We start from the raw sequence: 17,086 nt of genomic DNA, 5'->3' as shown, positions 1-17,086 counted from the left end.
ACAGAGCATTTGGGGGATGGGGTGGGGGTGGGGTGAGTAGTGTTAAAACAATGGTAGCTGTCCAAGAGCCTTTCCTTATATAAATGGGCGCTGGAATAGACGAAGATAGTTTTAAGCCCATCTCTTTTTATATGTAACAAGCTATTTAAGTATCCTTTTCCCCCGATGACCCCCCAGTCTTGTTTCCTAAATGCTGAAAAGTAAATCAGTAGCTTAGGCCAACCAATTTCATCTTTAAAAAAACATCTGTCTTGTCTGTGTTCTCGATATGTCTGCACCACCAAGAGGTCTGATATGAATTGAGTGTATATGAAATTTTCTTAGAACCATTTGAGTTTACATTTCTTAGGATTCCCCAACGCTTCCCTAAAGAATCAAATCTAGGGCTTCTTTCTGAAGGCACTTTAGAATGGTGATGTTAGGGATGGGGCTTCAGACCTGCAAAAAGGCCATGGAACTGTGTAATAAATGAGTTACAAACAAGCAACAAAAGCAACCACCAGAATTTCTTCTAGGATTTGATAAGAACTGTTTTAAGGCACCGTGACGTGGAAGGGGCTGCCGGGGATGTGTTCCTCCCCCCACTTCACAGCCAGAACGTAGTCCCCCTTCTCCTTGACCACGTACGTGACGTTGTATTGTTGATTGCCCACATGCTTCATGGAGACCTCTTCACAGGGGGTGGTGGGCCCATGGACCCCAATTAACAACATGTTGGAACCTGGGAAACAGAGGAAGACAGGACTTCATCAAGATGTAATCATGGTGGGAAGAAGAGGAGGAGGGGATAAGTCAAAGGCAAAGATACCAGTCATGGTTACTGGGCTTATATGATGATACGATGTGGTACCCCTTAAGAGGTGGGACAGAGTAGTGGTTATGAGCAGGGACTCACGGAGCTGTGTGGGTTCAAATCCCTGCCCTGTCACTTCCCAGCTAGGTAACTTTAGACATTCTCTCTCCCTTAGCTTCCCTATCTGTAAACTGGGAAAGACAACAGCTCATGGGCTCCTTGAGAGGCTAAGAAGAGTTATAAAGCCCTGAGCACATAGCAAGGGCTATGTAGGTGTTGATTGTTATGATCTTCTCTTCTATCTTCACAAGAACCTTAAGGTGCTCTTATTCTCATTTTGGAGAAAAGCAAATGGCCTCTTAGAGCTATAGTAATTTGACCAAGGTCACACAGCCAATACTTAGTGAATGAATGAATGAATGGTCCAGCCCAGGTGTACTGGATGCCAGAACCGGGGTAACTGACCATTGACACCCAATAAATATCCAAGTTCAAATTGTAATTTGATCAACTAGTGGCAGAGAAGGGGCTAGTTCTGATTCGGTTTGCCCATCAGTAAAGGGGAGAACACCACCTTTCTATCCATCTTGAGATTATGTGAAAGAATCAAGAGGCAAAGAGAGAAATCATTTAAAAATATTGAGTGCAGGAGACTGGGTAAAGAATGAGGGTAGTTGCAAATGCCTAGATATCATGGGTGGGTGGGTATGTCAGAAGACCTCAGGAGAGAAGACCAAAGAGAATGGAGGGTGCTTAGCCCCCCCCCCCCCCCCTTGGGGAGGCCAGGCTGCCTACCAGCTTTGCTGCAGTCGACCAGGAAGGAGCTCTTCTGGCCCACAAAGGCCTTTGAGAGCCCTGCTCCCTTGGAGGTCACCTTGCTGGCATCTGAAGATGCCTTGGGGATGGCGCTATAGCAGGTCTCTGTGGAAGACCTGGTCACTGATTCCACCAGGATAGATGAGGTCTCATTGGCTGAGCCGGGGCTGACCAGACGTTGGCCTAGAGCACAAGAGGGAGGGAGGCAGGCGTGGGCAGCCAGACCAAGAGGGCAGGTGTGTGTCCCACACACAGGCCACGGGAGAGCCCTGCTCCCAACCTGGATCCAAAACCCACCACATCTCCATTTCACACCCATAATATTTTCTGAAGTCCCTGAGCTCCTATTCAATACCACTGATTTAGTTTTCTGTGCAAATGCACAAATCTGGCCTTGCTTGACAAGGTGGCTTCCTAGAAATCCCTCCCACATAAACACATGCCACGCCACCTTGTTAAATTCACATCTTTCCATTTTTAGAATATATTCCATGTATATGCAGTTACGTTTGGAAGGCTATCTCACAAAATATCAAAAAGGATTCTCTCTGCAGGAGGGAGTGTATCTTCCATCCGTACTTTCAAATTTTTCTGCCATGTACCTATACTACTTATGTAACTTAGGTAACAGTGAATCCATGCAGAAAAGAGACATGTGGAAGGAATTCATAATGTTAATCATGGTGGTTATCTTGGGTGGTTGGATGGAAGGTGATTTTTACCATGTGGTATATTTTTGTCAGTGTTGTGTAGGAAGGAAATTTTTGCAACATTAGTAACAAAGCCTTTTCATTATTTTTAGAATAAAGGTTAGAAATGAGGGGATCTTCAGACCTTCATCTAAACAAATGCGTAAGATTTCAATTACATAAATATTTCTTTTTCCTGTTGGAGATCAAAAACCATTTAACATGCTTTCTCAATTTCTATGTTCCTACTCACTTTGCAAATTTTGAACACGGACTCCACTCTGATATGTAATACCATCTCCTTACATCAAGATCCAAAGGAGATTTAACATATCCATAACCATCCAGTTTTGACTATCAAGGAGTTATATTGTTGATCTGGCAAAGCCAGCACCACATTACAAGGGGAAGAATAACTCCAAGGATGGCCCCATCATTACCTGTCACCTTGGCCTTGAAAGGACTGCCCACAATGTGGTTAGGCCCGCCATATTTGACGCCGATCAGGTAGTTACCAGGAGCCATGGGGGTGTACATGACTTTGTACCCTTCTGGGGTTTCCTGGCAATCCATTTTAACCTTGGATGGGCCTTCAATGGTGACGGACAATGTCCCTGGCCCCGCTCGGGTGGTGTTGATGAAAAATTCAGACTGGATGCCTGGGAGAAAGGAAGAGGGAATGCCATGTTGATGGTTTAGAGGGTTGGGAGTGTGGTCTGGGGAGCTTTCTTGGGAACAGTGAGGCAGTGATGGGGGCACACAGGTTTCCTCACAGAGGGGTCACCTTGGTGGCATGGGGACCCACAGCTGAGCTCCTGGCACATAAAGCTTTAAGCTCTGGGGGTGGTAGTTCCTTTCCAAGGCTGAGGCAGGAGCCAGGCTGACATTTCGCCCACAAGCACCAACATCTGGACATGCTGTTCTCTCCTTTGGGCATGAGCTACAGCTGAAGGCAAAAGACCTGAGTCATCATTGTGCTGCTTCAGCTGCTAAGATCCAGCTCTGTCTCCATGGAGCTGGGGGAAGTGTGGGCTCCTGTGACCTTTCCCAGGCCAAGAGGCGTGGGTCCCTCTGACCTTTCCTTTCTCCTCTGGGTGGACAGGAGACGCAAAGGAGGCCCAGCCTCTTCCCTCTTCCTTGGGCCACTATGCATCTGCCACCCCACCCACATTGTTGTCAATACCAGCAACAACAGCAGTTACACAACAGCAGCTCCACCAAGCACCATTCCCACCACTTAAGCCCAGGTCCTGTGCTAAGCCTTCAACAGGCACTGTTCCATGGGATCCTTTCACAGCAAGTCCTGCACTACAAATGCTGACAGTGGGACACACACACACACACACACACAGTCAGGGCTACACAACTAAAATGTGGTAGAGCTGGGACCTGAATCATATCTGCTAGAGCCAGGCCTTCTCTTGACCACCAGGACTGGATGGACAGTGGGGGCTGCCTCGGATGTCCCAAGTACAGTCCTGAGATACCTGCCCCTTGGCTGGTCCAGTGAAGGTCCATCCTCTCCACAGGCATCTTGTCTTGTGACAAAAGGAGAGTGGGACCAAGAGAGAGTGTTAACTGATGACCGCGGCTGGCATTTCCAGCCTGAGCCCAGTGTCCACAAGAGCCCCTGCTCCCTCAGGCCCCTTTCCAGTCCAGAGGGAATGAGATGGTCAGTAAGGCCACTTGGGTGTCCACACACCAGCTTCATGCCCTCCCTGGGGCATCCTAGCATAGCATTCCCATGCAGGGCTGTGCTTTTTCCAGAGCCCTAGTCACCAACCCCAGCTGAGAACTATTTTGGTGTAATTATAGCTCAGCAGTCAGAGAAAGAACTATTGTTCTGTTATCAGCAAAACAAAGGAGCTGCTATCATGCAATCTCCAAACACAAATCAGCTGTTTCTGGAGGCTTCTGAAGCTCTGCCTGTCCCAGAGCCCTCCCCATTATCTTAGACTGGTCACTGTATCTAATCTGAGACACCCTCACTGCAGTGTTTGCTGCACATGTGTGTGTCTGTGTGTGTGGGGGGTGGTTTACAGCAAGGGGCCGTGTTTTCAGTGGAAAGAAGCCCCACCCCTTTTCATAAGCTGCTCTATTCCTGAGAAAAATCTGTTCACCCCAACTGTGAGGGCTGGAAAGACAGAGATGAGGTGGGAAAAGAGAAAGGAGGTAGTACAGGCAACCTCCTTCTAGCCCTTTAACATTATGTCAATTTGCCCTAACTTTGAAAGGACTGAACCAACCCGTACTCCAGCATATTCTTCACCAATCATTTCACTTGCTGCAGGTGCCATCATTGAAAAGCAGTGAAGCCTTTTCTTGCACTGAAGTATGTACCTGTTCTGACTTACCTACAAATTTGACTTAAAAACACACATGGGAGTAGATTGCCTTCATAATCCAGGGACTACGTGTACAGGAAAAGAGCTACCTAGCCAGGACTTGACACATTACCTCCCTTAAGGATCAGAACAATCCTATCCTGTGGGCTCACTTCTTATTCCCATTTCATAGAGAAGTAGAGGCTCGGGGAGGTCAAATAAATTACCCCGAGTCACACAGCTGGGGAACGACAGAACTGGGGTTAAACATGAGGTCTGTCAAGCTTGGAGCTAAGGCACTTGACTGAGAGAAGACAGGAGAGAGAAATATCATATGCAGGAGTCTCCCCCTCTCTCACTATTCTTCCAGCTGTAACAAGATCTGATACCAAAACCCATCCCATGTATGAGTTCAATGCATGTTTAATGCAGTAGCCCTGAAGCTTTAAGGCAGGTGACAAGGTGAGGAGGGGAGAGAGGAGGAGGCTGCACTGTTAAATCTTGTGCATATTGGGGTTCCTGGACCAATTTCATCAAGAAAAAAAGCAGTTCCAGACTGCTTCAGAGTCTGGAACTTCCTGGGCTAAGCCTTGACCTCTTTAACTTCCCTCTAGCAGAGTCCCACCCCAAATTCTCCACATTCCCCAGCTCCAAAATCTGAAGAATGGACCATCTAAAGCTCTAGCCAAGAGATACGGCAACTCCACCCATAAAAACGCAGGAAGTTTGCTTTGTTCCAAAGTCAGGATGCCGGGCACTAGGGTGGCCCAGCACAGACACCTTTTTCATTCCACTCACACTGCAGCTGTGTAATCTGCATGGATATTTGGGAAAAAGGCTCGGAAGAAGGAGGGCTAGGAAAACAAGATGCCATTCCCTCGACAAGAGCAATATTTACACAGCGATCGAAACAGGCGTGCTCTGTACCTCTCCTCTCTGGTTGGGAGCTTCGCTGCAAGACCAGCTCCTTCTCTCAGTGGTATTTACAAAGCACTGCCTGAAACCTGAACTCTCGGGAAGGTGTACAAATTGCCAAAAGGAAGTGGGAGAGAGCCCTGGGCACAGCCAGTGCCACCCAGCAGGAGGGTGGGAGGCTCCTGGCAGGAGCAGGAAATGCCACAGCTGCATTGGGCCCTGGTGTGCACTTCAAGTGCTGGAGGACCTTACTTGGGCCCCCAATGTGGCTGGCTCGCTGGAACCAAATGCCTGCACTGCTGCCTGGGAACCATTCCAGGGCAACCTGGAGGACAGGGGTCCTGGTCTTAGGACACCCAACAGAGCTGACTGGTGGTAGTCATCACCTCTGGGTTAGCCAGCCACTTAGGGAGGTAAAAAAACTCAGGGGTTAAGAGCACCTCCTAGTTGAATAAGGTTGAGAAGTGACTTTATCTTTCTGTCTCAGTTTCCCCCATCATGGGGACTCCAGGAGAGTGACATGATGCCATGTGCTTTTATAAAGGGCAATTTCTGGCACAGAGTTCAGTCTGGAGCTTGAGTGCATTTGCCTGGGGTCTGGCAACACTTGCACCAACCCCAGGAGCGGCTCTGCTGAGAGCACTGCTTTGGCCAGAGTCTTGGAATGGCACACCAGCCTGTCAGTCATTTATCCACCTGGGCAAGGCCCCTCGGCCACTTACTCCCCAGGCTGGATGCCAGGTAACCATAACCACTCATCTCTTTGCTCACAGAGGGGCAAATGCTCCATCCTCACTTAGTGCATCAGGGGAGGAGATTAAGCGGGGCTGTGTACACAGAAGGGACTCAAGAGACCTGGGGGAGGGTCACATTCCTAAGAGGGCCCAAAGTGACACCCAAATGCAAACTGTGTGCCAGTAAGCCCACAAGCGCAAACTCTTCTGCAGAGAGGTGTTTGTGGACCAAGCTCCCCACCCTGGCTTCCTCCAAACAGTGATGCACTGGAACCCTCCCTGTGCCCATCTCTAGGGCTCAAATCACAGTTCACGCTACGAGTACTAAATACAGCCACTAAAAAGGAGGAGATCTGTACATCCTGACCTGGGAAGATCTTCAAGATGTCACGTGGGAAAAAGCAAGTGGCACAACAATATGTGCAGTAAAAGGTGACTTCTGTATGAGAAATGCAAAGCTATGTGTCTTCCTCGTCATCTAACAAACCCACTAACCAAACAACTGAAGCAACCAAAAATGCAGATGAAGAGGTAGATCGTCTGAGATGCCGCCCTGCCATCAGTGTTCTCTTCTGGACCTGGGTGGAGGGAGGAGGGAGAACTGAGCAGAATGAGTTTTACTTTATATACTTCCTTGTTGCCTGTAAGGAGCCTGGTGATGCAGTGGTGAAGTGCTCAGCTGCTAAGGTTAGTAGTCCCAACATACCAGCTGCTCCATGGGAGAAAGATGAGGCAGTCTGCTTTCTTGAAGATTTACAGCCTTGGAAACCCTATGGGGCAGTTCTACTCTGTCTTACAGGGTCATTACGAGTAGGAATCAAAATGGCAACAGGTTTCATTTTAGGTTTTGTTGCCTGTATTTTTCACAATCAAACATGTATCTCATCTGTGGCAAAGAATAAAAACAAACTGTAAGAGGTTCAGAAAGTTTCAGAATTGTTTGGCCATTTCAGTCTTTCCTCTTTCTTCATTAGGATCAGAACATAAGAAGAGGAGGAGTGGGCTATGACAGGCCCTACTGCCACTGCTAGGTACTTCTAGGAATGTGAGGACCACTAATAAATGATGGATAGGAGAACTGTCAGAGGCCTGTCATAGGCATTGTGACTTCCGGGTAAGTAAAGAAGCCCTCAGAACTGATGATGCCGTGTTTGCTATCAGTGTCCTGTCCCTTGGTGAAGGAGAAATCGGACCATGACACACAGTAGTAAGGAGTAATGATATGGCCATCAAGTCCTTACTCTGGATTGGTGGTGAGTCAAACTACAGCTCCCAAAACAACTTTGGAGACCAAAAGCCTCCAGAGGGTACATGATTCCCATTTCCCCGAGGAGAGTATCTGTTATAGATTGAACTGTAGGTCCCTAAAACAAGGGCTATAAATACTAACTGCTATGCCTGTGGTTATAATCCCATTTGATAATAGGGTTCTCTTTGTTTTGTTAATGAGACAGTTTTAATATAGGCAGAGCACTTGTGGCACAGTGGTTAAAGCACTCACCTGCTAACCAAAAGGCTGGTGGTTTGAAGCTACCAGCCGCTGTGCAGGAGAAAGATGAAGCAGCCTGCTTCATTAAAGATTTACAGACTTGGAATCCCATGGGGCAGTTTTCCTCTGTCCTAAAGGGTTGCTATGACCTGGAATTGACTCCAATGATGTTGAGTTATTAGGGAAGGGTGTGTCTCAATCTCTTTTGAAATTTAAAAGAGCAGATTAAACAGGAAGCAAGCAAGAAGAGACAGGGGAAGACAGATGTCACCCCACATGAAGATCACCAAGGAACCAAGAAACAGAAGCTGTGACGAGAAAAGGACCTTTCTCTAGAACAGACAGAGAGAGAAAGCCTTCTCCTAGAGCCAGCACCCTGGCTTCTAGCCTCCTAAACTTTGTGGAAATAAATTTCTGTTGGTTAAAGCCACTCACTCTCTGGTATTTCTGGTAGAGCAGCATTAGAGAACCAAGACAGTGTCTAAAAGGCTTCCTCAGGGCTGGAAGGTTTCCACCTGGCTTTGTCCCTGGAGTTGGCTAAGTTGAAGAGGCAGAGGTAGTGTGTTACCTGTGGTGCCCCCTTCGAGTCCCGCGCCGTAGGCGGACACCAGGGCGGGGTTCCCCGCTTGTCCAGGCTCCCCAACACGCACTTTGAACGGACTTCCAACTACGTGGCTCCCGTTGAACTTGACGTCGATTGTGTGGACTCCATTCTCATGAGGGATGAAGCGAACGGCGTACTTATCTAGAGAGTGAGCAAAGCCACAGGGTAAAACTGGGCAGATGGCCAGCTCCAAGTTAGGTGAGGACAAAGGACAGGTGGCCACCTTGAGATGGCAAACTTTAAATCGTGAATAGGATAATAAATCAAATGATAGCCCACTCGGTGCCTGACACATTAGATTTTGAAACTAAATGGGCCTATGTGAGTCAGGGCTGACTCGATGGCACATAACAACAACAGTCATTTTTTAAGGAGCTCTGGTGGCATAATACTTAAGGCATCTGACTGCTAACCAGAAGATTGGCAGTTCAAACCCACAAGCCACTCCATGGAAGGAAGATAGGGCAATCAACTTTCATAAAGATGTACCACCACAGAAACCCAATAAGGGTCGTTATGAGTCAGAATCAACTTGATAGCAGTGAATTTGGTTTTTGTGAGTTATTCTTTAAGGAGCTCTGGTGGTGCTGTGGTTAAGGTATTGGGCTGCTAACCAAAAGGCCAATTGTCTGAATCCACTAGCTGCTCTGTGGGAAAAAGAAAAGGCAATTTGCTTCTGTAAAGATTTACAGCCTTGGAAACCCTATGGGGTTTGCTATGAGTCCGAATTTACTTGATGGCAGCAGGTTTGGTTTTTGGATTTAGTCATTCTTTTGATTACCATGCCTGTGTCAGTTTGTCATACTGTGGTGGCTTGCATGTTGCTGTGAGGCTGGAGGCTATGCCACGGGTATCTGAAATATTAGCAGGGTCACCCACGGTGGACAGGTTTCAGTGGAGCTTCTAGACTATGGCAGACTGGGAAGAAGGACAGGGCCATCCACTTCTGAAAAAAATGACCACTGAAAATCTGATGAAGAACAGTGAAACACTGTCTGATATATTACTGGAAAACTTCTTAAGATGGCACAGGATCAGGCAGTGTTTCACTCTGTTGTACATAGGGTCACTTGACGGCACCTAACAACAACAGTCATTCTTTTGGGAAAACTGGTATCTCAAATTCTATGTTTAATATTTTGTGCCTTACCCCAGTGCCCTTGCCTCACTAAGAACACTTCCTTCCTTTATGAAAAGTTCACTTCCTGCAAAGTTTCTCTACTTGGCTCCTTGAAGGGAAAAATATAGTTCTAACTGGCATTAATGCTCCTTAATTAAACTCAAAGCTAGCAAAGGCTTCATGAGACTAGTGACCAGTCAAGCATTTTGCTGTGCTTTGGATCACAACACATGGCAGGATAACTGGAATGAGCCCCTAGAATATCCCTCCATCATGCACCATCTAACCATTCCTTCTTGGAAGCCCTCCCATCTGGCTGCAGCTAGCCTGTTCGCCTCTCCTACCTCTCTGGTTACCCTTTCAGCCTCCCGGTCGCTCTTTGTACCCTTCATCCCCTTCAGAATCTGGGCTCCCCAAAGCTCCACTCCGATCTGCTGCTCCTTCTCCTCTCTGGCACTCTGCACATGAGGTGAACTTCTTTCTATATAGTCATCCCCAGCCTACATCCTTCAGACTGCACCTTCCCCCAAGAGTTCCTGGGTGGGTAGTCATCACTCCTCTCCTAAAGCCAAGATGCTTTAGGGGAAGCTGACCCCATTCCCAAATTCAGGAGTCATCTCAGATTGGATAAAATTAATCAGGAAAATCACCCCTTCTGTGAGCCTAAGTCAATCGGTGCATAGTGTTTCCTTAGCAACAGGAATTGACTCATGAACAGGCCTGTGTCCCAGCTCAGTGAGATGGGAGGGGAATTTTGCTAGAGACTTCTGGGAAAGGAGCCTCTCAGACTCCTGAGAAAGCCTTCTGAGGGTATCTCTCCTGAGTGGTACAGTGTGGAGATGGGGAATCTGGGGCTGCTAAAGCCATCTTGCTACCAAGAGGAAGATCAGTCTCAGAATGAAGCCCATAAAGCAAAAGAACAGAATATTTGAGATCATGAATGGCTGAATCAAAGCACTGTTGAAGCCTGACTTAGATCTTGAACTTTCTACTTATTTGAATTAATGGATCCCTTTATTGTCTAAATCTGCTTGAGTTCAGTATTCTATAATTTGCAGCCCACAGTGTCCTAGTGACCTTAGTACCTACCTCTAGGCTTTCAAATATTGCTCTAAGTCTGAGGATACCAAATCTTACTAGTTGCTAAACCCAGTGCCACAGTGATACATTTAATACCCCCATTTGGATCTCTAGGAGGCACTTCAAAATTCCAAAATAAAACAGCAAACTTTTCAAAGCCCTGACCACCCTTGCTCACCCCTGGCTGGCTGGCTATCCCTAGTTCTGCTAACTGCATCATCACCTTCCTTTCCTACCCATTCTCAAATCTGCACATAGCCTTTCTGAATTCATGCCCTCCTTCACTTCCTATAAGGAGCTCTGGTAGTGTAGTGGTTCAGGCATTTGGCTGATAAGCAAAGGGCTGGTGGTTCAAACCCACCAGCCGCTCTGTGGAAGAAAGATGGGGTGGGTCTCCTCCCATAAAGATTTACACCCTTGGAAACCTAATGGGGGTCACTCTCAGTAGAAATTGACTCGAAGGCAGTGAGTTTTGGTTTTTCTGTTTTTCACTTCCTATAGGCAACTGATCACTAAGTGCTATAGTTCTCTAGCCTCAACCCCCCTTCTCCATTCTGCTCCAGTACTTCTGCTTTAAGTTTGTTTTCTTCAGACCACTCTGGGAGCATTGGCTTGCCACTGTGCCTTTCAGATACTGCAACACACCAGCTATGATGTGGCCAACTTAAGCCAAGGTCTGACTAGGGCACCACCCTTCACACTTATTCCTCCTAAGGCTTCCCACTGTTATTTCTGCTCAATGGGAGAAAGATGTTAATTGGTAACCCAGGTCCCAGGTTTTCACCCTCACAGTACACATAGCTGGACACACAACAGATGCTCCACAAGGCCAGTGGTCACGTGGCTCCTGCTCATGCATCAAGGCCCACATTCATGTCACCTCCTCTGAGAAGCCCTCCTGACCTTGCTGAGGCAGAAACCAGTTTATCTCTCCTCTTCTGAGTAGTCACAGTATTTGGTTCTCAATTCTCTAGGGTATCTGGTCAACACCTGGAGTACTTGGTCATCACTTAAGGTCATCACCAGGGTACTGCAAGTTTTGGAACAGGTTCTCACTAGATTTTGAACACCTCTTTGAGGGCAGGAAACATATATTCCTCAGCTTTGACTCCCTGCCAATTCTCTAGCACTTAATAAAAGTTCACTGGCAAAATGGTCTCTTTAAATTTGATTGATATTGGAGAATTCCATACACTAAGGCACTGGGCAAGAAAACCTTATGCTTAATAGCCAAGGAGAACCAGATATTCTTTTTAAATTTTTACAGATAAACACCAATCTATCTTTTCCCTCAGTATAAAGTGAGATTATAGCGTACTTACTTGTGTCATGAGATCAACAATATAATAAATATTTGTAAGATTTGTTAAACTAGGAGAGAACATCAAGATGAATATCATGTGAAAGGAACTGAAAAGTAACAGAAAAGAAAGCAGTATTTGTTTTTTTTTTAAAAAAAAAGCATTTTATATTATACCTCAGAGGGTCTCCCTGCAAATGTTTATACCCTAAATTTATAAACAATGTCTGGCTGCAGCAAATGGTCAAATGCTTGCTAGCAATGATGAGTCTGCTCGGTCCCCATTGGGATGTACATTGGCAGAGACATTCTACTGGAAAGTGCCAGAGCTGTGACCCACACACTGAGCCCTCACGCTTACCTGGCTCCAATTCAGATACATGGCATTCTTCCACGGCTCCAGAGGGGCTGTGCACCTTGGCATCAATCTTGCCTTTTGCCCCATTCAACCTTATAGCAAAGGATGCTGGCTGGTTAACTTTTAATCCCGATTCCTGAGAATTTAATACATTAGATAGGTTATGGCTGGCCCTCGCTGTTCTTGCTCAGTGGCACACAATGACCCAACCTGGAACTCGAGGTGACAGCTCTCATGCAAACAGGCCCAGAATGCTTTTCCCAGAATATCTGACAACAGGAGAGCAGGCGGGTCATTAATGGATCTCTATGAGTCGGGGCCGACTCAACGGCAAATAACAACAACAACGACAACAACAACAGCCTTAAATATAAGAAAGCTGAGACACAAGTCGCATGGTCTTTTATCCAACCACCTTGATTCAGGCTGGAAGAGGTGGTTCCTGAGGTTGGAGATTTGAGACATCTGATAGGACTATAGTCTCTGCAACCCCAGCAAGAGCCATAGAAGCCAGGAAACCCAGTATCTTCCAGGCCTCCAAAATAAGGGCCCTTCACGAAACAAAATGTGTTTGTATCACTGAATGGAAATCCAATTTGCTCTGTAAACTTTCACCCAAATCACAATAGAAGTTATAAATTAAAAAAAAAAAAAAAAAAGAGAGGCATTTTAGGAGGTGACTGGCATGCACTCATATCAACGAAGTTTTATATCATTGTTGCCTCAAGGACAGGAACGGGGAGAACTTTTAATAAAATTAAAAAAGGGCTATATATGCAAGGGTGGCAGTATTGCACAATGGTTAAGAATCAGCTGGACCTGGACTTACTGCTATTTCCTAGCTATATAACCAAGTTGCTGAATCTCTCTGGGTCTCAGTTTTCCCATCTGTAAAATAAGTACAATAGCGGAATCTATCCCAGAGTACTGTCTTGAGAATGACATGAGATTATGTCTGTAACACACTCAGTGCACATAGTCTGGCCCATATACAGCAAGGCTCAAAAATCTCGGCTTATCTTTAAACATTAACGTCCATTTAGAAGATGTCCGTGCCCCAAAGAAGGCAACAGGGAGAAGTGTCACTTTTTCTCATCACTGGATCAGTTTCGCTCTCTATGCTTTGTCTTAAAACTATATCCCTTTCTGGGAGTGGGAGGAAGAGATTGGAAGTTGAGAACAGCTGATCCTGAGTGGCCAGTGTTCAGAAGCCAGCAGTTCCGATTTTCATCTGGCTGAACAGCCAGTCTTGGTGATCACTGTAAAGTAGCACGACACACACTTTAAGTGCAGACAGATCAACCGGGGATCTTGTTGAAATGAAGATTCTAATTCAGTGGGTCTCGGTGGGGCCTGGGATTCTATATTTCTAGTAAGTTTCCAGAAGATGCTGAGGGTGCTGGCCCAAGGAAAACATTTTAGTAGCAAAGAGCTAAAGTTATGCTAATTTGGTAGTAATTAGCTATGTGTGGCTATGTACTTTTAAATTTAAATTAAATACAATGAGAAATTCAGCCCCTTAGTCAAACTGGCCACATTTCAAGTGCTCAATAGCCCCATGTGGCCAGGAAGTACCATAACGGACAGTGGAAATATGGAACATTTCTAATATTCTAGAATGTTCTATCAGACAGCACTGCTTTAGAGATTATAGACTAGGGAGAGAGACAGAACAAAGAATTAAGCTGTCTTTAGTTGATAGTTCACCACATCTTCCCCCTTCCCCATAAAATGCTAGTAGTTTCCAACCTTCTAAAAAAGTCCTAAGAGCAAGACAAAACAATTCATGCCCTTCTTTCCTAACCAGCACCAGATGTTGTTATGCAGGCCTCCAATTAAGCTCTCTGATAAATAATTTACTTATCATTTGGCATCAGATGTCCTAGGACAGGGGACCACGTTGATACACACGGCCCTCCTGCCATAGACTCGTTATCCAGCCTGCTGCGAACTTAAACATTTATGACCAAAACTGTGATGAGAGGGCTGACTCTCACAGAAAGTTTCCTCTACAGTATTTCTCCAAACCAGTTCCTTTTGGATAAAAACCACTTACATTACCTGAATCTGCTTGCCGCTAAAACCTCAAGAGGGAGATAAATGCCTCAGAAGATTCGAAAGAAATCACTGAGATGCACAAAGGCAGCTCTTTGCCGTCAAGGAACACTGGGTTCATCTCCCTCCACAGGTTTTAGTTAAGTCGGCAACAATAAAACTTCTGTTAAGAAGCTTTTAAATGAAACACAAGAAAAACATCTGCACCACGGCGACCAGTTAGTACCTCTGGAGTTCCCCAGATGAGACCTCTTCAATTTTGGGACCAAGATTCTGGCTTGGGTTCCACTTTGATACCTGAACTACCAATGGATGTTTGGAACAACAAGTTGTATCCTAATACCCCTCAGAGTAAGGTCAGAATTTCAAATGTAAACCATATGTACGGAACTAAATCTAATACCACCAATCTGTGAGATAAGATTGAGTTTTAATCAAACCATTAGTTTCAAGAACTGAGGGTAGCTGCAGGGTATTCAGAAATCTCTTTAACCAGAAATCACATTTTGGGATTCAGGTGTTATTCCACTACTGAATTATTATTCCCTATTCAGTGTCCGGAAGGAGCTCTGGTGGCGTAGTGGCTAAGGCATTTTACTACTAATCAGAAGGTTGGCGGATCACACCCACCAGCCATTCTGCAAAGGAAGACCAGGCAATCTACTTCTGTAAAGATTTACTGCCTTGGAAACCCAAAGGGGGTTGCTATGAGTCGGAATTGACTCGATGGCAGTGAGTTTGGTTTTTTTGGTATTCAGGGTCCTGAGTAAAGAACTAAAGGCTTCCCCAATTATTTCTTACTTTGGCTGAAGGCAATAATAATACTTTGAATTAAATGACCTATTTAAGACAGGAAGAAAAGTGACATTTCCTGGCATCCCAATAGGCTGTACTCTCCTACCATTTGGCGCAATGGCAGGGTGGGAGATCTAGGAGGCTGCAGTTAAGAATACAGGTTCTGGAGCCATAGAAACCTTGCTCCTCCCATTTGCTGGTTCCCTTGTAGCCACACCCTCCCTTTACCTCAGTTTGCTCATCTTTAAAACGGGCTCAAGAGAACCTACTTACCAGGCTGTGTGAACATTTAATTATAAAGTTCTTAGCCTAGTGTGTGCACACTAAGTATAAATATACTATAGTAAAAGAAATTGCAATTGACTTTCTTGAGGAAAACAACAGACTAAACCTCATTGGACTGTTTGTTAGTTTTCTGTTTGGTTTTGAAAGTCCTCCTTATCCCTCAACTGATTATTAACAAGCCTCCTTTGTTTCCCTTAAATAAATATTTTAAAATACACTTGTCCCCAAGTACTGAGGTGCTTTTTTTGTTGACTGTGGCTCTGTTTCGGCTTGCCCCAATGGTCCTCTGCCCTCCCTAAGTGTTGGCTCTGCCAGGAGAGAGCTCCTCCACAACTGATCTTTGGTCAAGTGTGAATGGGGATCTTTGGCACTAAAGTAGAAATTGAAGTGGCCTCAGAGGTGCAGGGGTTTCACTGGTCAGCCTGTGGCCAAGGAGATGATGCTTCCTTGTGTCTCACCTGAAGGCTCATAACAGTGAGGCGGCGGGCGTCGTCGGAAGGCGCGATGACAGGCACCAAGTAGGGACTCTCAGGGATGTGCTCATCATTGAACTTGATAGACACTTCGTAGTTACCTGCAGGGATAGGAATATTCTATCATTTCAGAGATTCTTGAGAGGTGGTTCTAAAGTGGCCCCTTATTTCTTACCTAAGGCTAAAATGCCTTCATAGAGACCCTGCCCTCCATGGATCACCCGCCATTATGAATTAAATTGTGTTCCCCAGATAGATTGTGTTGACTTCCTGGTCCTTGTGCCTGTGGATATGCTCCTGCTTAGAACTGGTGTCTTTCTTTTGTTAGGTTGATGAGTCATACCAGTGTCAGGTGGACCCTAAACCTAATCACTTTTGAGTTACAGAAAGACCAAAATAGACACAGAGGCACACAGAAGAAGACAGACACCATATAAAGATTGTCTACAAGCAAAAGGACATCAAGAAACCAAGGAACACCCAGAGATACGAACAAGGAAGGAACCAACAAAGCCAGGACCCTTATGTGGACTTTTAGCCTCCAGAACTGTGAGAAAATAAACTTCTGCTCTTTAAAGTCACCTACCTGAGGTATTTATGTTACAGCTGCACTAAATCCTACTGCTTCTGAGTCGATTCTGACTCATAGCAACCCCCACTGGGTTTCCAAAGCTGTAAATCTTTATGGAAATAGGTTACCTCACCTCCCAGCTAGTGGGTTTGAACCACTGACCTTGTGGTTAGCAGCCAAATGCCTTACCCACTATGCCAGAGCTCCTTACAGCTGCACTAGGTAACTAAAAAACCCTCTGTGCATGGAGCCACACCTCCTGGTCATGGCCAATTGATCAAAGGCAAGTCACGTAGCTGAGGCTGAGCCAATGAGATTTTCTAATTGGGTAACAGCAGGGATTCTTAACCCAGGTCTGCAAGGTTCCCCCACAGGATCTGTGTACAGAATTCAGGGGCTCCATAGACTTGAATGGGGAAGAAAATGACATCTCAATTTTCACTAACGTTTAACTGAAATTTAGCATATCCTCCCTTTAGAAATGTCAACAAAAAACCACAGCACATTAAAAGTACCTGTGACTATCAATAAAAATCAGGTACTTTTATATCACTTTCATAGTTTTTAGATATCTTGACTTCATTTACACTCATCACTACTTTGCAATTACGGTAGTTCATAGAACATCATCTTATCTTATGATTTTAATGCATTAATTAGGAAGTGCATATATCACCATATATTT

General features: G+C 45.6%; 1 protein-coding gene across 1 annotated transcript in view; it reads right to left on the bottom strand.

The window, feature by feature from the left end:
• Positions 1 to 533: 533 nt before the first annotated feature.
• The window catches only part of FLNB (filamin B), a 190,255-nt gene continuing 173,702 nt past the window's right edge, over positions 534 to 17,086 (bottom strand). The window contains exons 42-47 of the mRNA XM_007937271.2: positions 15,816 to 15,931; positions 12,226 to 12,358; positions 8,329 to 8,505; positions 2,739 to 2,957; positions 1,589 to 1,792; positions 534 to 721 (exon numbers count right to left, since the gene is read on the bottom strand). Coding sequence (XP_007935462.1) covers positions 534 to 721; positions 1,589 to 1,792; positions 2,739 to 2,957; positions 8,329 to 8,505; positions 12,226 to 12,358; positions 15,816 to 15,931 — 1,037 coding nt within the window. The remainder of the gene's footprint in view (positions 722 to 1,588; positions 1,793 to 2,738; positions 2,958 to 8,328; positions 8,506 to 12,225; positions 12,359 to 15,815; positions 15,932 to 17,086) is intronic.

Source organism: Orycteropus afer, unplaced genomic scaffold (genome assembly GCF_000298275.1).
Source record: "Orycteropus afer afer isolate SDZICR_OR568_19922 unplaced genomic scaffold, OryAfe1.0 scaffold00041, whole genome shotgun sequence".
NCBI lineage: Eukaryota > Metazoa > Chordata > Mammalia > Tubulidentata > Orycteropodidae > Orycteropus > Orycteropus afer.
This window is presented reverse-complemented; position numbering and strand designations above follow the sequence as displayed.